The sequence below is a fragment of the Aythya ferina genome, assembly GCF_964211825.1.
Source record: "Aythya ferina genome assembly, chromosome: 7".
Taxonomy (NCBI): domain Eukaryota; kingdom Metazoa; phylum Chordata; class Aves; order Anseriformes; family Anatidae; genus Aythya; species Aythya ferina.
The window spans coordinates 10532780-10555178 of NC_140302.1; the positions used below are offsets into that span (position 1 = coordinate 10532780).

The 22399-nt window shown below is 38.5% G+C and overlaps 1 protein-coding gene across 3 annotated transcripts in view; it reads right to left on the reverse strand.

Moving 5' to 3' along the window:
• Positions 1 to 3264: 3264 nt before the first annotated feature.
• The window catches only part of NRG3 (neuregulin 3), a gene marked incomplete at its 5' end in the record, with an annotated part of 417127 nt that continues 397992 nt past the window's right edge, over positions 3265 to 22399 (reverse strand). For all 3 annotated transcript variants that reach the window (XM_084525356.1, XM_084525355.1, XM_084525354.1), the window contains 2 exons: positions 3265 to 8898; positions 14330 to 14500. In XM_084525356.1, coding sequence (XP_084381482.1) covers positions 8391 to 8898; positions 14330 to 14500 — 679 coding nt within the window. In that variant the 3' untranslated portion in view covers positions 3265 to 8390. The remainder of the gene's footprint in view (positions 8899 to 14329; positions 14501 to 22399) is intronic.

Genomic DNA, 22399 nt, shown 5'->3' on the forward strand with positions numbered 1-22399 from the left:
AAGTGCTGTGACCCAGATCCTACCCACAAGGACAGAAAGTTGCACAGCAGCTATAGTACCTCCTTAGTGCACTGGTGTTTGCACAGTGATGTGTTATTCACTGAAGCTGCCTATAAATGGTTTTACATTGATGTGAACACAAGACTACTTAGTGGAGAAACTGAAATGAAACCCCAACTTTGTGGTCAATCTGTATAGGGTAACAGAGGAGACTTTTTTAAAGGACTATGGTTTGTATTTTTTTACCCGTTTATCTCAGTCCAGGGACGGATGCTCATGTTTAGCATAGGAACCCTCCTCTACTGTGAGATGCAGTGTTTATTCCTTGCCTGACCAACGCGTGAAGCCTACAGGAGGCGGGCATGCTCTGGTCTCAGCACAGAGCACTGCCTGCAAGACTGAGGGGAGGATTGTCTTGCCAGCAAGCGATGTGGGGCTTTGTGTGACACCCAGCAATAGGGTGTCACTGCTGTCTATTCACCAGAAATGCCTGTTAGGCAAATGAAACCAAACTGCAAGTCGGGTGCTATCCTTAGCGAGGATAGCTAATGGGAAAGTCCATTCTGAGATGCTACAGACCACTGACAATTTAGAACAGGCTACCAGTTTACGTGCATGGCACAGTCTATAAATGTATGTGATCAAATCCTACAGAGCCATTTTGGTGTTACTAGTGTGTGAGAATATTACCATACTAGTGGAAAGGTTTCTGGTAGCAAGCCCTTACTAAAAAGGCAGAGAACACCTTTTGACTTAGCTTTGCTTCGCTGTTCATAATGTTTTAATTTTTTTTAGTGTTTTACTTGGAAGAAAGTAAGTTTATTAAGATGAAAGAAAGCCTAGATAATCATACACACAGACAAAACCTGCTCAGATAATCCTTACCTGCTGGGGTATCAATTCTCTCTGAGGTCAGAATTTCAAAGAGTTAGTCTGCTGAGTGGCTTTGGGAGAAAAGCTGCCATAGTTAGCTGAGACGAAAATGCAGACAGGCTAACTTTACCTTCACTGTTTCACTATATAAAATACAGAGAAACAGCATAGAAGATTATATTTAAAATATAAACAAAACTGATAATACGAGAACATCAACATGACAGCCCTCTCACACCATCCATGCTTGGATTCCAATGCAAACAGTTGCTGCAGAATAAGATGGAGATTTTTGCTTGTGCACACACATAATTTCGGACTGTAAGACACAGCTCCGTTCTGTCACAGGAACACTTCAGACCAAGGTCAGAACTGAAGTCAAAGGATCAGAACCAGTTACTTTGCTAAAACCTGATCTAGGATGAAAACTCTAAGAAGAATTTGGAAGCAGCTTCACCTATGCGATAATCAAGGAGAACATGTAATGAAGTAAAAAAAATGAAGTTAGTTGGAATCAAACTGCTTTAATACTGTTCAGAAATTATCCTTATGGACAGTGGCATTTCTGCTTGGATTGCTCCAGCTAAATTGTGAGTAACAACTCAGTTCAAACCATGAGCTAAATCCTCAGAAACCTCAGAAATTCAGCACTTCAAAAGGATTCCAGAATTTGTAAATCACTTACTAAAAAAAATGATCTAGTGCAGATGACTAAAATTTCACTTACGTGCAAGAGATCTCAGAAAGAAATGAAAGTGAGGTAAGCTTCTCAGATGTTGTGTCCTAGCATGACTCAAAATCCATTCCTCTTCTCCTGTGGAAAAAGCTGTGCCATAGCCAGCGAAGCTCCCTACCTATTTTAGACCTTTTGGCATATTAATTATTATTTGCATTCTGTTGTATTCTAGTACTGTTATTGGTATTCTTACTTTCCAAATATTTACACAACTAAGAGCTTATTCCATCCACATCAAAACGAGATGTACTTAAAACAGTGTTTGCCATATAACTCTTTTAATTGTTTTATAAGCTTTGGCATTTTTTGTATCATGTTATTTAATGTGCTGCATGCTAGGGGTCTTAACCTTTGGAGACATTTTAGTGTGAATCAGATGCAGAAAGCTTCACTTCAGGTGGCTTCTGGTCTTTGGTACTCTGCAGGGATCAGAGGCTTCTGGTCCTGCTTGTCCTGCTAATCGTCCCAGAACAAGTCCTGACCACTGCTCCTACTGCCAAGCCATTCATCCTTCACAGGCAACAACATGCAAGTGGTTGAGGTGTTAATTCATGGGAAAACACCAGAGGACTTGACACTAAAAAAAAGGGTTTATCATGGAGCCTACTGGGAAAAGGGAGCCGCTGTCTCTGCCTGAACCATGGCTGTTTTTTGTGTTCACATTTGGCCACCGGAATATCCAGGTCAGACAAGTGGCAGTACTTTGTAGCATAAGCACACAAACGGTGGGAGTTAATGTATGGACAAAGAAACCTGAAGAGGAGCGCTGACTCGGTGACTGGAAATGCTGGGAGTTGGTAGCTGTGAAAGAGGGGCAGGGAAGAACCCTGCAGCAGAGCCTGCACAAATCCTCTTGAGGAAAACTTCTCCTGCAAGGGCTACTTACAGCATGGAAATGGACATGCACAGAATTTTGAAGGTTTCAGGCCTTCAATTTACTTGGTAGCTGTCCCTACTGTCCCAGAAGTTAGGTTATAAATTCTATTCTTGATTCCAATGACAAAGTAAATTGAACGTGAATAACGATGCTGAACTACTGTACATTCAGTGACATCTGAAGCTATGAGACAGCACAGAAGTGGGCCTTGCAATGCAAGAGCGAGGAAGAAGGACAAGATACCCAGTCACTACAGTGATGTGGTACAGCCCATGGCCAGTGTTAAGGAAAAATAAATATAAACTGCATGTAGGTCTGCTCCTGGCAGTGTTAGAGAATATATTACTTTTCAAATATATTACTAAAAGCTATAGTATAAATAGATAATTTCCATGCCACTTACATACATTAGGTCCTATACTTTATTTACATTCTTCAGTCATCAGTAAAAAGCTCTTTTTTATACCTATAATTGTCCCCTCATAGAAAAAGAAAAACAAACAAACAAAAACCTGTAGGTTGTTCTGCTGTTTATTTTTATATTGGGGAAAAGTTTCACAAGAACAGCCATATGGGGTCCTGGGAAATCACTCGCCTTTTAGAGGACTGCTGACCAAAGAGGACGGTGCTAAATCCTTTCAATTAAATAAGGCTGAGTGCATCCTGTCAGTGTACCATGATCATTCTGTCCCTACTGAAGATGTTGAAAATGGTGCTGTCATAATAACAAATCAAAACATTATTCCCTTTGTTCAAGTGAACAATAAAAGTACTAACAATTTGGGAATTTCTGCCCCTTTTCCTTTAATCAAATATTGCTAACGTGGTTGTTAATAAATTCATGGCAGTTTTTTTTTTGGCAGTTTCAACATACCAAACTGAGATGAAAACCCCTTTACGCTGCACAGCACGCACTGGGGACAACTGCTGCCTCCTCCACTGCAGGTTTCCCCAGCTCTGGGCTCAGTGTTGGCTTCCCACTGCCAGCGATATGCTCCGTGACCATATTTCTTACAAGAAACTACCAATCTCTGCGGCTCAATCCACTAACTGCTGTGTAATAAAAATGAAAAACACCTCATGAATAAGTTTACTGCTGTAATAGCTGTATCATTTTTATCTCATGAGTGAACTTTGTTACTTAAAATACAAAAATCCTGTTTGATAACGGTGATTTGGAGGTGCCATGACTAAAACCTGAAAAGTGAGTGTCCCAGGTGTTTTCATGTGGTTAGACATCAAAACAAAGGGAGCATAATCTTGCTGTCAATTTGCAGTAATGACACAGCACAAAAAGAAAAAAGTGTGTATCCCTTTATATTTTCAACAAGAGAAAGAACTATAGTACTCTATGAATCGATCTTTGTTTTTTAAAGCTGAAAAATCTATACTAAATATTTGCTTTTTCCCAATCTGCTTGAAGATGAACATTTTAAATTCATGGCAAGATAACAAATCACTCATATAAACTCATTGTTTTCCCGAGGGAAAAACAGTTTACAGGGAAATTGTATTTTATTGAAAGGCAATTGATATTTATGCCCTTTTCAAAAACAGTTTTTATTCTGTGTCTGCTCCTTCAAGCTTGAATTTCATTTCCTGCAGCTAGGACTCTGAAAGAGTTCTTCTTTGGTATTCATTTTCATAACTTCTTTTTAATAGCTCAAGTAACGTTCAAAATTAGACTGAAGGAATCTGAGGATGAATTGGGAAGAGGAATCTAATTTTTACTTTTTTTCCTCCCTATGTGAGAAGTAGACATGAATTATCTAGTTGAACATTTTGATTCAGAAGCTAGTACATGTTTCATCATATACATGCTATGGTCTCACTCTTTTTTTTCTTTTATTTTTTTCCCCAAATTTAAACCAGGTTCTTCAGAGGATTTTGATGAATAACATTAGAATTAGCTACATTTAAGTGGTGCTTAGTTCATTCCTGTTGGGGCCCAGTCAATGGTATTCAGCCCTTATAAAAGGATCAATTTGGCAAGCCAATCACTTGGCCAACCAACCTTGTACTGCATGTAGTGAGGGTGTTTGCACACTGATATGAGTCTGATTTTCATATGCAGAATGAAGATAGCTCCATAAATCTATGTAAAAGTCCCTGCATCTTGTGATAGGCTACTAAGCTTCATGACACTAAATTGGACATTGAGCAGGAGAGACTTGTGACGTGACTAATATATCATTAATATATCAGCACTGAGTACAGCAGCTGAGAGCTCGGCTAGGTGACCAGCTACCAAAAGCACGTTGAAGAGCTTTCTTCACCGGTATGTTTGTTTACCTAAATGTGATCCTTCAAGAATTAAAACATTTCAGCTTTGGGTAATATGGATGTACTGAAGAGTTTTTCAGTGTTTGATGACATGAGATCTGCCCATACTCACCCACATTTCCTACTTCAAATGTTGTGACTGTTCTACTGCTTTTTAGGGTTATTTTGGACTGTTTTGAAGAAGAAGAAAAAATCAAAACATTGCTTTCATAATTCTGCTCCCCAGCATTACACTGAATAGACGCAGGCTTCATCTGCTCAGTTCAGAGAAAGTTCAACTCCATTTAATTAGCTGTTCTCCCAGTTTACTCGAGTGTAGCACTGTGAGTGTGAATTTTCACACCAGACTACACTTGAACTTCGTAGGTCAGATATAATTTTTAATTATGTTACAGGTAAATGACGGAGTTCAGAGCCTCTTTTAGGCAGATTACAGTCTGTTTCCAAGGCTAGGAACAGATGCAATTTTAGGAATAAACTACGTTTCGCACTGATATATCCCTTCTGATCTGCTGAGTTCGATGGGACCATAAGGTTCAGAAGTAAAGCAACATTTGGCCTACCATTTCAACTGTTTCAGTGCAACTTTAAGGAATCTTTTGTGCCCTCTATGAAACTAATTGGCAGACCTCAGAGAAAATGTTGTCCCATTCACTGTAAAGTAGGAGGGTCCATGGAGGAAAACAGTTGCACCAGATAAACACACTTCACACATCAAGGCTACCTATTTAGATGTTTGAAACCCTTTTTCTTTTCCTCTGTAAACCATGACAGCTTCAACAGGATCTGAAATGATACTCTTAACAAATAATACACTAGTCTGTCATATGGTTAATATTAACGTCTCTCTATTCAAACATGCTGAAAACTGAATAGAACAGTTAACATATAACAGTCACACATCCTTTGCTGAATACAAGATCGCATCTCTAACATGAACTGAAGATATCCTCACCATTTCAGATCTTCATCTGTCATTCAATCAAACAATTTTATTTTCTTAAATACATCGCTCTTGCCCTCCTTCTGGGTCTTTTGGGGGTGCTGAGTGAACACATTCTCTCAATAAAGGCATTGCTTATGATATAGTTCTTTCTTCAACAGAAATCTTGCAGTGTGTTTCCAATACATTGCCAAAGGTGAGATTGCACAGTTTGCTAGGATTTGGGAGTAGGTAGGCCTTACAGTTGGATTGAAAAGATTTAGCACTGAAGCAGCTATTTGGGCAGGATTCTGCACTTTACTGCAGAGAGACCATCTCTTGAAGTTAATGGTGAACAATTATCTAATTGTGAGCACGCTTCACAGATTATTGACTCAGAGCTTTACACAGTAGCCTTTTGTAAATTGCAGGTATCTGTGCAGGGCTTTTGGGCAGATGCAAGCTCACTTCGCTCATGTCCTGAGCTGGCGAGATGCAAACAGCTACCGGAAAATCACGCAAATGTACTGATGTGAAGTTGAGCCCCACCTAACACACCTCGTCTTTCAGAGGGTTTATTTGGTGAGGGCTTGGTGCCATGCTGACCACAGGCAGCTCAGCTCATGCCCAGTGAGATTGTGCCCAGCCACCACATAGTGCAGAAATATGTCGTGGAGAGATCGATCCCAGCCGAAAGTCTCGTCTTACTGCTACAAGAAAAGCTCTGTAGCTTTGAGGAAGGGAGTCTGAATGAAGCATGCTCCACCCTGGGGCATAAAGCATAGTTTGCCCTCAAATACAATTTTATTGAAAACACACAGCAAAGATTACAGCCATAGAAAGTTTTGTAAACAAGACAATTTCATCAACTTTTATCTTAAAAACAAAACAAAAAAAATCAAACAAAAAAGCACACACACATAAACAAAACAAACAAACAACAACCAAACCAAAATAAAATTAAAGAAACCCAAAATAAGACTTGCTGAATGAAGACTTGTGAATAAGATTTTTTTTTAATGCCTTAACTAGGCACAAAATAAATGACATACACCTTCAGCATTTCTTTTTGAAATTTACTTGACAGAGGTTAAAATATTGCTTTATTCTGACTAAACATACAACAGCACTGTGTGATCAATTGTGCTATTTTGGGAAATCTTGAGACTTGTGAACTGGAAAGTCTGGGGCACATCTAATAAATTTAACAATTAATTTGCTGCAAAGGAATATTTTAATACATTCTGTATATACTGTAATTGTTTTAAAATCAATCTTCTGACATTAACCAGGGAAGGCTATTTGGTAATTATTTATTATAGTTCATCTTCTTTTTCTCCACAAATAAGCAGATATTTTAATACCAATAAAAACTGCAATGTGTGGGCCACTGAACCCAATTCATGGTGTTATTGGCATATTATGTTACAATTTTCTGGGGAGAAGAGGGACTCAAAAGAAAGCAAATGCAAAAAATGGTTATAATGCAATTGGGATACTGCAACCAGGAAACGGTATTTCTTTTCTAAGGCCTTGATCCCCAGCAGGAATTGATTTGGTGGAAACCATCTGCTCATGTGTAGCCCCATCAGAATCAGCTGTGTGCATGATCACGGGGCTGCCCATACTGTACCATCTGCAGGACTGGAGCTTTAGAGTTCACAAGCCTAAGCCACGATTAATTAAAGTGACTGAAGAACTGAAAGCGGGAGCAAATTAGGGCAGCATGGACACTTACCGGCTGGCCTTTGATCATACTGGACCTCCCTGATTCGTCTCTGAACAACCCATAATAAAAATTAAGGTAAAAAAAATACACACACACTCAGAAGTGCTCCTTGAGAGCTTACAAATGCCTTTGAAGTATAACAACTTAGAAACGTTGAGGGGTTGGTAAGAACAGTGGAGTTTACATTCCCGCTCTTACAAAACAAACCAACCCAACCTGCTGCAGCGCACACTTTTGCACTTTGTTTCTCTTGTTCTTCCTCCACCAAGGCAGCTCTGATAGGCAAAGCTCAGAAGAAGACGGGGCAGCCACAGGCTCCTGGCCACTGCATCTCCAGAGGCCCCAATCCCACTGCACGCTCGGCATGACCCGAAGCTCCTAGTAGTTTCCACTGACTTTCTTAAGCCAACTACCATTCTCAAGCAAGGTAGAGAGTTTAGCTCAGTTAGGGACTGGTGGTCACTCCACAGTTAGTGCCGAGAAGTAGCTGTTTGTGTGTTTGTTCTCTTGGGATGAAGCTGGAGCCAAGAGGAGAGGGGGAGAGGGGACTAGGCTGATGCTGGAGTTACAGGACCTGCGCCCCTGCCAGCACGCGCTGCAGCACTGCCCTGAAACCAGAAATGAACCTAAGAAAGATCTTGGCCTTTACTGAAAAAAGGATGCATAGCCTAAGCCTTCTGACAGCCAAACAGGACAGTGTTAAAATGCTCTGTAACTGAAACTGTATGTATAATCCTGCCTAGAAAGCACCTGATGTACGCCTTATCCCTCCTGGAACTTTTCTTTCCCTTAAAAAAATATTTTGTTAAAAAACACTATGATATGAGGGCGATTGACTATTTGGTTTCTTCTAAGTAGATGCTCTTAAATTAATGCATATAAATAATTTGTATTTAATTTCCTCCTTTCCTGTTTAGCAAAGCATCAAATGCACAGATCTTGTTTCCCCTCCCACAACCCCCACACAAAGTCACTTGGTCAATACTGAGTCTCTTTGCGTTTCACTTTTTAAGACAAATTGTGCCTCTCGTTCTGACTTGGCCATGGGGCTCATGGGCAGAAACGCTGTGTTTTCACTCACGCTGCTCTCTGCTTCTACGCTTGCCAGTTCGTAGTCCTCTGACCTCCTTGCGTCAGTCAGAATCCGAATCTGCTCCTGCACAGTTTCTAGCAATATTTTCACTTCGTGTTGTTCTGCTATAAGACAATTACTGACTGGGGAACTCACATTGACAAGTTCAGCTGAATAAGAGTTTTTGCACCATTTGATGCCTGTTACTTCAGAAACATTTTGCATTTGCATGCAGGCTTCGTCTAAGCCCACAGATGGGATGATGGGAACTGAGTTGGCCCTTGAAGATGAATATCCGACCAAGTCCTTCTGATCCACGTTATTAAAATAAGGGGTTGTTTCTCTTGAAGGCAGTTGCATATTTATTGAAGTATTCCGAGGAGTTTTTAAACCACTGGATGAATACCTGAAAAGAATAATAAAAAGAAAAAGGTTATGTTGCACACTGGGCAGTCAGATGTGACCAGAGGGAGGAATGTTGTATGAGAGTCACCGAGCTGTGCTGGAAAGCTACATGGCTTTTTTGCCTTTTTTTTTTTTTTTTTTTTTTTTTTTTTTTTTTTTTTTCCTTCACACTAGGAGCACTTAGTGCTAGTATGGCCCTGGGGAAAACAGCAGACTCTGGAGACCTAGCTTGTATTGTCAGGTCTGCCTGTGGCAAACCACTGCTTTTCTCTCTGTCCCATTTTCCCCACCAGTATATGAGAATAATGACAATTGCTTTTTAAATACTTGCATGAGTTACACTATATTATTATTATCGTGACTATTTTTCAAATCAAATTTGAAATCCCGTTCCTTCATTCATAACTGGGGAAATGGATTGATGCTTTCTTGAACATCAAAACTTCAATGTCAAATCACTATTTCAGGAAAACGTGTAAAAAGATGCAGAACAAAATGAACTTTAAACAAAATCCAGCTGGTCTCTTTATTTGCATGGAAACACATGCAGTCCCCTTCGGACACTCAGAGCATCTAAGTGCATTGTACCTCTGAAAAATGTGCTGTTCTTTTCAATCACCCATACTGCCAATGTTGATATGATTTGGTTTCTTAAGTCTCATCTGGAAATAATACGTTGTGCCCTGGAAAATGTTATTCACCTTTATTTCAAGAAAAATTGCTTGTCCTCCATTAACACATATCATAGTACGATTTCTTTTATCGTACAAGGCAACTTTGGTGAATTTTCATTGACACTTCCATTTTGCTTCACAGCCAAATTCATTATTCTGATCAGAAAATGTTTTCATTTATAAGAAATACTTAAAAAGACGGAAATGAGAACTAAGTATAAAGGAAACAATGCCAAAAAAAAAAAAAAAGATGTTTCCAATTCAGAAGTCTGACTAGAAATCCAGTGCTGTAAGAGTTAGTATTTCTACTAGTCATGATTACCAAAAAACACAGACATCACCTCCTCACTGGATCATATTTTATGTATCATCAGCGTTGTGATCATATCACTATTTAATAGGGCAAGCTAACGATGAAATCCAACATGTTGTGTCCTTGGTCAAGGAAAGTAACATCTGGATCTAGCATGAGGCAGGTGTTTGAGTTTGTACATCAAGCACGTATTTCTGAACGTTGCTTAAACTTTCTGGACTTCCCCCAGGGATATCCTATTCACATGTGCCTTGCTTCTTTTGGCATTAGCAGAAAGAGAACTTAGGAACAGGAATTAAAGAGTACAAAACAGCTGCAGTCTGATATTAGTGTACAGTGCTAATTAAGTGGAAAGGTTTCCTTTGGCCCCATCCTCCTGGTAAGCTGTCAGACAGAAAAAAGAGGAGTAAATATCTTTAGGCTCATTTCCAGTAGAGTGCCACTGACTTGTAATTAGCTCATCTATTGTGGCAGTGTGTTTGTACAACTGCTCGACACATTAGCCCAGACATGTGCACGCGTGCGCTGCTGTGCAGCCACTGCACTACAGCTCTGCAGCAGCCTCCCCAGCAGAGCAGAAACCACAGCTGGGAACTCTGTGATAAGGAGGAGGCATTGTGAACCTTGTTGCTATCTGATGGAATGAGATACTGCTTTGGGAAGTGGGACCCAGGGGAATAATGAAGCAAGTGGCTTGTGAGGATACGCAACAGCGCTTCTTGTACGTACTATACATGCTTTATGGCCGAACCAGGTGGGACTCAGCTTTTGGTTAATTATGTTTGTTCTCTGCTTAGACACACTTCTAGCCAAGGGCCTTTTCAAACAGTTTTCAAGAATCAGTATGAATGAATAACTGATCAGCAAAAGTATTCCAGAGGGAGGACAACTGAAAAAAAAAAAAAAAAAAAAAAAAAGGAAAACAAAAAAGTGCAGACCTGTGGGTTGTGCCCATTCTTGTTTCCTTTGCATTTGCTTATTATATAATTGTTCAATCGACTATAGCTGGAGGGATCTCATCAGCTGCGATATTCCCTTTTTTGGTAATTCAGGCCCTAAATATATTCTGGGCTGCACCCTGAAAACAAAGGGAGTGAATTTTTTTAATGAATTTCACATGCAATGGATGTATTTATTATATGGATGATATATGAGCAAAAACAAAAAAAAAAGATGGAATTATCTGAACGGGTTTGGTGAGAAAACAGTAACATTTTGTAGTTCCACAAAAGGGATTCAGTTGTTCTTGGTATTTTGAAAACTAATTGGCAGCACCAATAACATGTAACAATGCCTGGCATATTTCCATAGATTTTTTTGATCAATGCACCAAATTTATGCCAGAATTACATGTTGCTGTCCTTTGCTCACAGAACTTTCAAAGGAGGACTGAGGCTGAATTAAAGCATATAGTGTGTAACAAGCTTTTTGTTAAACTAGTAGGGATATGACTTCTGAGCCATGTGAGAGCCAGCTTTTGGTTACAAACAGTTCCATGTTTCTACTTGTGACACCAGACTGTTGCTGTTTTCAATAGAGACTTAAGTTTCAATAAGTATTTATAAGTGCAGAACCATAATTACTTTTTTCCTATAATTAAATTTTCCCAGAACTATAGTTTCCCTTAAGAAAGATATCTGTATCATTTTTATCTGAAAAAAAATAAAACACAAACCAAAACAAAACATTTTCTGTCTGAATAAATTCAAGCATATGCATGTACTTCAAAGTGCAGCTCTGTCCACCCTTCCTCCAAGCAAAATGAAAAATGCAAACATATATCAATCTGCAACAGTAAATATCGGTTACACAGTTTTCAAGAGTTTGCATCAAAGAATGAAGCTGAAAGAAGCATAATAATTATACTGCCCCTTAAAATAGCCATTAAAGTGAGACAGAAGAGATTAGAACTTTAAATACAAAATGGGTTTTACTCAGCACAGCACAAGCAGCTTTGCTGTAAGGCCTACTGCTGTAGGTGCTCACTGCATACGCTTGATGGCCAAGTCCATTGTGATGAATGGGAGTCATTGCAGTGGCAGTAACAGGCTTCAGTTCAGCCTTGTAAGCACATGCACCTGTATGTCTACTGGTACATAGCACACGGTTATCTGTAAACACATTTATACCTGTATAAATACACATTTGCAGACACAGGACACTAATTCTAGCAGCTAACACCAGGTAACGCAAACAGCTGTTGCTGAAAGCACGGGCTCAAAATGCTGTCCACCTCCCTGCGTGCACGCTGGTGACACCCTGAGACACTCATCAGGCTCTGAGAAGTGAGTGCCATGGAAATGGTTTGTTTTCCTTAAGCCCCTCATTTCAAGCAGATATTTCTGCTGCTTTGAGTAGCATACTGATAAATTGACTGGTATCAGTTGTATTTGACTTGAACTCTGCAAATGTTAGATTTGCAAATAACAAGAGCTGGTGTTTCCTCACAGCAGCAAAGGGACCACAGCTTCTGCAGGGGCAGGGAACGTGCTCAGCTGGGCTGGAAAACTATTGAGAACACCAGCAATCTGAAACTGGGGGATATTCAGGTGGTAAGATGCAGATTTGGGGAAAACCTGTCCCTGGAATTTCACAGAAAGTAGAATTAGCGAATCAATTTTTATTTTTGTTCAGACATAAGTTGTGTATTTATATTTTGGTTGAAGAGTGTTTCATTACTGTGTCACATGCAAAAAGCATTGTTATTCTCTTTAAAGACTTCTTTTTAGTAAAAGCCATCATCAGTGAAACACTGTAATAAAGCAAGATCAAAGATTTGCTTTTATTTTCATGCCTAACATTGACATCTTTATATTTACTTGTCATGCGCACTGGTTTAAGGATGTTGGTATCAAACCAATTTAAAATGTTGGATGTTGGTATCAAACCAATATAAACCAGACAGACGCATACTGCTGTGACTCCCTGTCACTACAGCACCTGCTGATGTATTTGCAGGGCTCTTTCTGAGGAAAGGTCCCACTGTTAGGGGCAGTAAGAAGAAAGTGAAATCCTACAGACATGCACAGTGCAGAAAATAAGGATGAAGTGCTTCAGGGATTGAGGCCAGAAGAGGTCACAGCGCAGTTGAAAAGCCAACCTTTTGCAGAGTGGCAACAGGCCAGTGCAAGATGATACTTGTAATATCATACCCTGATTTCCTAGGGAGGAGTAAATACAGCTAACACACAAGACAGCTTTGCTGTGTTTTCTACCTCACTTCTCAACCTGGAAGAAGCTGCAGCTTTCCTTCACAGCCTGTGTTGCAAGACACTGCCATGTGGTAGCCTGCCCATAACACTAAGGATTGTGTTCAGAGTCAAAATTTTCTTAAGGAATTATAGATACATTATTGTACAAATGAAAAACAGTATATTTACTGTAAGAACTATTAACGAGTTTTTTTTTTCCTGTGAAGAAGCCAACAGCAACAAATGAAAAAAGTATGAGACGAATCTGAACTTTTGAGCAGAAGTCTAGAGAAATCTAGACTTCAGCTCTTGCTGATGTTTTCTTCCATCCTAAGCAAGACCCTCTCGTAGTCTGCCTCCGCCAATGACTGTGGCCAGCTTTGTTAGGCAGATTCAGCTACAAGAGATCTAGTGAGCAAACCGCCCTCCCTCAGGGTACCACGGGCAGGGACACCAGCTGCAGGCTGGAGAGGGGCCAGAGGAGCTGGGGGGACATGCGCTGCCTGCTTCTGCCCGCCTGGGTGCACACCTTTCACCTCACTTAGCTGGGACTTAGCATGTTCAAATGAAACCAGGGTTATCACAACCCACTGCAGGCATTCCTGCTAGCAGTACACGTAGTGTGTTTGCAATGATTCCGGGAAGCCTTTGGAAATCTATAGGGATATGTAAATATTATGCAAAACAACTTGGCAATTGCAAAAGACTTCAAAGGCAGCTGTATGTGCTCGGGAGCACTTCTGAAATTCAGACCTTATGTACAGCTGGAGATGAATTAAAAAATAAAAAATATCATGTTCTTTGTGTGTGTTCAAAGACAAACCAGTGTGAAGTGGTTGGTCTTCAGTCTACAGCAAACACACAATCTACAAAGATTTAGTTAATAAACATGAAAGTTGGCCTTCTGAATTATTTCCTCTCATTTGTCCAGTACTGATGGAAGAAAGTGCTGTGCAAAAGTTACTAGAACTACTTTTCCAAGCAGTGCTGTGAAGTAGTGTTGGCAGTCACTTAGAGCTGGTGCTGATCACTACTCCTACACACTTTTAAAGGCTAAGGAAGAGCAGCCAGCCAGGTAAAGGCATATTACCTCCAGAGTACCAGCCAGTACGCAAAAAACATTTGTCTGCTTTCAGCACTATGAACTGGACCCAAAGTACACTACAACAAAGCTGGAAGGACCGTAAATAGCTAAGCATGTTAACTACCTAAAGCATTCACTAACAAACTCACTATGGTTATTTTATTACTTACCCATGACAAGGCATTGTGTCCTGGTCTGTGATCCTTGACTCTTCTAGCTGTTGATATGCTGGTCCTGTAATTCCATTGAACCTACCCCGAGGTAAGGGAGGAGTCCTCCGAAAGGCATTTCTATGTAGCATACCACTTTTTTGTCCTGGGCTGCAGCATGAAGAGAGACTTCTAGGAACAACATCAAGGGTACAGTAAAAATTATCACAGCAAAAGCGTAAACTTCTGCAAAGTAAAGATTCAGAATTAATAATGCATGGATTACGGATTTTATAAACTTTGCAGTGACAGTCTACGATGTCAGCAGAAATTCTCTAAGGAAATCTACCGCTATAATCCACAGCTAGCTGCTGTTTATGCCATATCTAATAGATCACAACCCTTCTAGGAATGAAAGTAATTGACTGGTATATTAAATATTTTCTCGTACTTGAAGAAGGATGCTTTTTTTTTTTTTTCCTATTTTTTTTTCTCCATGCTGTGTACAGTAATCCTGGTGTAAGGAGTTGAACCCTCAGACAGTGAAAATAAACAGCAGAGCTCCTTAATACCTAGACCTGAACTCAAAATCAGCTCTTAAATTTAAAGTCCATTATATCACCTATCAGCTTAGGGTTCCTGCTTGCTGATATAACATTACATTGGAAAAAAAATATATTAATGAAGCTTCTGAACGCCAGCTTGAAAAAACATCTATGATACAAGTTTCCTCCATTTTGACAAGATTTCTTTTGATACTGTTTTATTCTTATTTTATATACATTGATATATGTTTGCATTATATACATTGATTTTATTATTTTTACAGATATTGACAAATACAGAGATGTTTCTTTATGTGATATAAAATATAAACTGTAATATGATAAAGTAATAGTTTTCTACTTATTTTTAGAAAATTGCTTTTGTAAGCAACATTTTTATAGTGTTTTTGAAAAAGAATGGATTTTTTTCCATGTCATACAGAAATTAAAAGGTGTCTAGAATCCACATAGCTGTGTTATATTAACCATAAATCCAGCTGTTTCTAATGGAAAAATAAAGGAACACACAATTATGTCAAAACATAACCTATTTATACTGGTAACAGGTCACAGTACTGCACAGCATGACTAGCTATTCATTTTCCAGCTACTCCCTATTTCTCTTCACTGGGCCCTTCTTCTCCGGGTTTTCTCTTCTCCCTGGTCTCAGAAATGTGCATGTATTATCTAAGATCCTGTCACATCCTTAATGATGTTTTAGTATAGGTTTCATAGATGCTTTGTAAGAATTATCCTTGGTTAGGTGAATAATTTTAACTTCTGACACAGTTCATCTATGCAAAAGACTTTTCCTATATTTACCTCTCCTATTGTAACATGGCTTATTAGCAATCTGCATTTTATACCTAGTGGAAACATTATTAATAGTTAGGGTCACATCTACTCCTCAAGCAATTCTTGCTTGGATCAAATATCTTGGACAAATTCTCTTGGAACATACATTTTCATTAAAACATAACCTTTCTCCTCATAGTGAAAACATAAGAAAGAAACCCAACAGGCTCTACTCGAACTACCCATGTTCGATTATGGTCTCTATTCTGTTCTCTTCATGCTTACGCTTTCTTGGTGTTTTTTAATTGAAAAGATCAATAACCCATAGCAATAACACTCCCTTGAGGACTTCTGATGCTTCCTTAAATAGATTTTTCTTTAGCTATTATGAAGGCTGCAAAAAAAATTGAAACAACAAACCACGTTGGAGTGAAGTACTGGCTTTTCAATTTGGAAGGCTGGGTTCAAACTGTGAGATACAGCTCCTACTCTGTAAAATAACATTACCACATCATAAAACAATTGACAATTTCTGCTCAGGAAACAGATTATTAGATCAGGGAGTCTTAAAAGATGCAGCTGAATGAATAATTCACAAAGGCTAATGAAATTTAGTGTTTTTTTGTTTGTTTGTTTGTTTTTTTGCGTTATTATTGATTGCAGTATATTCATCAATGTACTAGGAAAGTCAACAAACTGATTATAACTTAACAAACTTTGGACTGATTGCAGATATTTGAAACTAGAAAGGCACTGTTAAATTGTAGTTGGTTTGATGCTCTTGTGCATCTTCCCTGCTGGATGAGAGCACATGGGCATGCATGTGCAAATTCATGTACATGCTGTGTCTGTAACAGATGTAATTGCAACACATACATGTACACCTGAGATGATTTGGATAATCTGCAGGAAAGATGCATCTAATGCCCTATGTAGACTTCCTTCAGCTTGTACTGAAACTCCTCTCGCTCCCTCTGCTGCCACATCCTCCATCCCACTAAAGGAGCATGGGCTGGTTGGGCTGCAGTGATCTAAGCACAGGCCGGCATCTTCCTGCAACCGCAGCAGCTGCAGCACCGACAAGCGTTGAGTGGCCAAACTGTTGCTAATGTTAAATTCTCAGGCTTTTGGCGTTTCTGACTGAAAAAAGGAGGTGAAAATGAACACAAATCATTTGTACGACTGGCCAAGGCAAATTTACTGTGAAATACTGGGAAATACTATGAAAATGTGACTCCTTTTTCCCCAAACTGTCCAACTGTGTCTTCCTCCAATAACTCTAATACAGTCTCTCTCAGGCTTCTGCTCTATTGCTCATGTGAAGCCTTCCCCTCTCTGAGGCAAACAAGGTCCTTATAATTTTTCCAGGTTGTTTACCCTTCTTTAGTCACCATTATATTCTCTTCCCTGCTCTGTACTCCAGTCTACGTAGATAGAAGAGACTAGTCCATGAAACTGGGCTGTTCAATAAAGCAGACCAACAAGGAAAGCTGTAGCAGATATGTCTCCGATCTCTTGATTAGTCAAGAATAACAAAAATCAGAATAGGTTTGAAATGATTCACAAGTAATTAATAAACTAGGGAGAAATTTAGTTCTTATGAATTAATGGTTTGAAATAAAATTGTTTTATGTGAAATTGTCTTTAGGTTGAGCAACTGAGTTAAAACAAAGATTGTCTCAGGAAGTGGACTGTTCAAGACACATACGCAACTCCCAAGTGCATTACCTGTTCATGAAGAGGAGATGACTTGTAGTGAATTTACAATAATGCTGGGAATCATCCTGTACTATTTTTTAGTTAATTACTAAACAAAATTGATTATACATCTCATGAACACAATCAAAAGTACCTTTGTTAACAGAAACATGAAAAGTATTAACAAGAGGAGCACAATTAAAATGTTAAAACTTTAGATGGGAATCTGTCCTGGTTTCAGTTAGAACAGAATTAATTTTCTTCCTAGTAGCTGGTGGAATGCTGTGTTTTGGCTTAGGATGAGAAGAGTGCTGATAACACCCCGATGTTTTAATTGTTGCAGAGCAGTGCTTATACCAAGCCAAGGACATCTCAGCCTTTTGCTCTGTCCTGCCAACAGGCAGGCTGGGGGTGCAGTAAGAGCTGGGAGGGGACAGACCCAGGACAGGTGACCCAAACTAGCCAAAGGGGTATTCCATACCATCTGACGTCATGCTAAACAATATATAGGGGTGGCTAGCCGGGGGGAGGGGGCCGGACTGCTCGGGGTTAGGCTGGGCATCGGTCAGCGGGTGGTGAGCAATTGCATTGTGCATCACTTGTTTGTACATATTATTATTACTTTCCTATTTTCACCATTGTAACATTACTGTTATTATTGTTATTATTATTTTGTTATTATTATTTTCCTGTCTTATTAAACTGTCTTTATCTCAACTCATGGGCTTCACTTTCCATTTCTCTCCCCCGTCCCAGAGAGGGAGGGGGGAGGGTGAGCGAACGGCTGCGTGGTATTTAGCTGCCAGCCGGGTTAAACCACGACAGAATCCCTTCTTATTTAATAAGGACAATGGAGCTACAGAAATATTGCTTTTAACAATGTCTATCTTTATTTTATTTACTTATTCTTTTTCCTGCCTCTTCAGTCTTGTTTTATCTTGTGATGACAGCACTGTCACATCATTTTGATTCCCATCAAACTCTTCCTTGGTACATCTTGTATTCTTTCTACGTCTCTGCCTTCACATTTTCCCCGCATTCTCAAGATGCCCCCTGGTGTCCCACTCTGAATTAGATATCCAAGAGAAAGATGCTAAAAAGATGCTAAAAACATTTAAATGTTCCCTCTTCCTGCTTTGGTGGTTTTGTTTTAAAAACTTTGTTGAGCTGCAATACATGAACAGAAAGATGCAAAGCAGAGGAAGGAAGGGAAGTTCTAAAACTGATTGTAAATACTCTGGCTCTGTATCTGCAAAAACTATACAGAGAGCTATATTATATTACATACGATATTCTGTACTGATAACAAGATGCAAATATTGCTAAGGCTGAAAGCCGTGCTGCTTGCCCTTCCAAGAGAGGAACAGTAAATACAAACCCCAATGACAGAGCTAGCTACCACATAAGCAGCATTTTCTGATACTCCCTGGGAGCCACATTTTTAGGCTAAATACACTATCTATAGCTAACACTTGTTTAGATCAACTATCTATACAGACTTTCAACCAATTTTCCATTTTAATAAAAAGGATCTGTTCCATCTGAGAACATAAGCATCTCTCAATAAATGCCATGTGGCAGCATAATACTGTAGCATGAAGTCCTTTTGGCAGACTGCTAACAAGAATGAGATGACAAAGAAACAGTGAGTCTGTACTGGAGTCCATGTCACAGAAAGCCCCCAAAGAAGAAAGTTAACATAATTTTTTAACTTCAACAGATCTATAAATCTGTATGTGATTGAAGTAATACTAAGAATGTAGAGATTATTATGCCAAAAAGCTGTGACATAAGAAAACTGAGAACTTTTACTAGTCTTATAGTTATATATATATATATATATATAAATCTCAGTAGCATCCTGTATTTATTCCAAGCATTTCATACAATCATAGAATAGCTTGGGTTGGAAGAGACCTTAAAGCTTATCTAGTTCCAACCCCCCTGCCATGGGCAGGATACCATGCATTAGATCAGGTTGCCCAGGGCCTCGTCCAACCTGGTTTTAGCAATCATGTAACAAGACACCAGAGATTACTTTAGGAAAACATCTAATCTACACATATTTTTCATTGTGCCACCATACTCCTTCATTTTCAATTGGTCTTTTACTTCTCCTTATGTTTTCTCTGAGGTATTTATAAGCAGCTGCCAAATACTTTTTTCAGTCTTCATTTACTACACCAAGACAGACTCTCTAATCCATTCTGTGGAACACAGATTATTCATTCCTTGTATTATTGTATTAGCTCATCAAGCAATTTGAGCTCATACTAATCAGGAGGCCATTTTAAATACACAAGATAATACTGGTGTGTTCTCATGCTATATTCAAATGTGGTGATAACAGTGTCTCATGAAGTAGTTCTAAAATTTCTGACTTTCTGATGGAAATGTCTTAACTAATACTTCCTCCCATCCCATTTACCTTTTGCACATCTGTGTCACTTTGTGACTTATTTATCCTTTCACCGAGTAGCATATACTGAACCTTTTCTTCCCCATTTGTTTCTCAATATATCAGATAAAATTTTGTTATTAGTTCCCAAATGCCTGACCTTGTATTTATTATTGCAGAGTTTTGATCTATCTGCATTACTCAACTCTTTAAGGCTATTTGATTTATTCTTTACCTCATATCTAGATCCTTATCTATGTTTACCCTAAGTTTTAAGTAATTTCTTTAGTATGTTCTCACTCAAGGGCATTGATTTCTGCATTTTATTTCCTTTTTGACTGTCAATAACGTCTATTTTCATATGTTTTATTCTACTTCTGTTCTACCATTGTCCTCAAACAATCATCCTAACTGAAAAATTAAATACATTCATCCAGAATTTCCCTAACTGCTTCATATATAACCTCTGTCCCACCATCAGCTTTGCTTCTTTCTGTCTAGTACTCATACAGCAGGAACACTTAATTACTTACAGAATCACCAGTAGTCCTGAAATCTCAGTGCTTTCTGGAAACGTTCCCTTCAAGCATGACCTATTGTTCTCTGTGATATTTTGTTTCTCTGCCTACCCCCCTACACCCTAATCTCTTTATGCCATTTTTTTTAAAGTAAACTTTTAAAAGTTTACTTTTAAAAAGTAAACTTCTCCAGAAAACGGGGGGGGGGGGGGGGGGAGGAGGAGGGAAAGGAGGGAGTGAAGTACCAGATTCTTTATACTTTCTCCCTTCTCAAGCTTCCTTGGTTGCATTAGTTTATCAGCATTTGTTCTTTTTAATCCAATAACTTTATTTACATAATAGCTTAGATTTACTATTCCATTTAACGTAAACTGAATCAATTATACAGAGAGCATAAAGAGTAAAATGCTTGCTAAGACTAAAACATGGTTTTAGCATGGTTTTTATGGAGTTTAAAATTCATTGAAAATGCAACAACAAATTATTTTACAATTTGGAGTAAGATTTTTGTATTTTGGTGCCTTTGCAAGACAATACAACTGCTTTAAACTGAAAGCTGCATTTGGCTTTCATCAAAGCATTCTCCGAAATGAATCCTTCTAAAATCAATGATGAATGAATCAATGAAGGAAAGTCAGTATGACTAATTACCAAGAAAACTGCTACTCAAAGGGATCACACATCGGTCCGATAGTTAACAAAACCGTAATTTGTTTCTATCAGTTAGATACAAAGACAGAAGGGGTTTTTCTTAGTGAAACCAACAGATAACCTGGGATGAAACTGAGCATACTGAGTAAGTTTACTCATTAAACATACTTGTTATTTTCCAGTTCTAGGAATATTATGGATTGTTTTACATATGTAAGCAGATGGTGTAAAATTCTACAATATTAACAGTGCATAAGACAGGAAATATTTTAGGAGTAAGATGCAGTGGTGATTCAACTCTTTCATCTCTATTGTAATTCCTTGCATGCAACTGAGGTTGGCAGAGTGAGAAAATTGTTATTATCTAGTAATCTGAGTGAAATAACCAGATGATCTCTGTCAGTCAAATTTCAGCAACCCAGAATGATTTCCTACCTCGATAGTCTTACTGTCAGGCCAAAATTGCATTGGTTTTAGAAACTGTGAACAGACAGTTACTGATTTAAGAAATAATCACCCATCATTAATACCCTTGGAAGCACCAACAGAGAAAACAGTTCTAGTCATGGAACAAAATATTTCCATACTGAGCGGAAATAGAGCAGTAATAGTTTAACAATAGTGTAAAATAGAGAACCTGGAGAGCTGCTATAATTTTTCCAGGCTCATGTAATTTTGAAGACATGATACTGCACTTGCTCTATTTTTCTCTAATTGTCCATCTTAGGGAGACCTAAGAATTTAAGCTAGTATCACTTCAAGCCTATGTCACCGCTTAGTTTGGATGAAACACCTCAGTGGAATGAAATGAAGGGATGGTTAGGACAAAATGCATCTCAGAGAAAAAAAAAAAAAAAAAAGAAAAAAAAAAGAAAAAAAAGTTTAATTGTTTAGCCTTATTTGAATATATAAATAAGTTCTAATTGTACCTAGATTGTGATTTAATAGATGGACATCACAAAAATGAAATGGAGGGGGAAATAAAGCTATTTCATACTGAACAGTAATTAGAAACTAAAGAAACTGAATAACTTAGGAAGCTTTCACATGATGCATAAATCAAAGATAGCCTTATAAGTCAGTGACATGTTGAAGTCTGTTGCATGTTTTATAAAGTGAGGCCCTTGTATAATAAATCTTAAGTTACAGAACTACAAAAAGAATATAAATCAAGCTAGTGATTCCACATCTTAAAAGCAGTTCTGAAGAAAAGAATCTTAATTTAGTCCAGTGCTTGATATCTGAAAGTATAAAACTATATATTTTTCCCTTAGTAAACAGAGATTTTGGTGCGTAGAGGTGTTAAAATAAGTACTTTGGAATTCTGCATTAATTCACTGTAAATTCTGTGAGACTTATTCTTTATTTTCCCTATGGAAAACAGAATCCAGAGTCATTCAGCTTTCATTTTAAGAAGTAGTCATAAACAAGAAATATTTTTAGCCCTTATTTCCACATTTTTTAGCTTAATAATGTAGTAATGTAT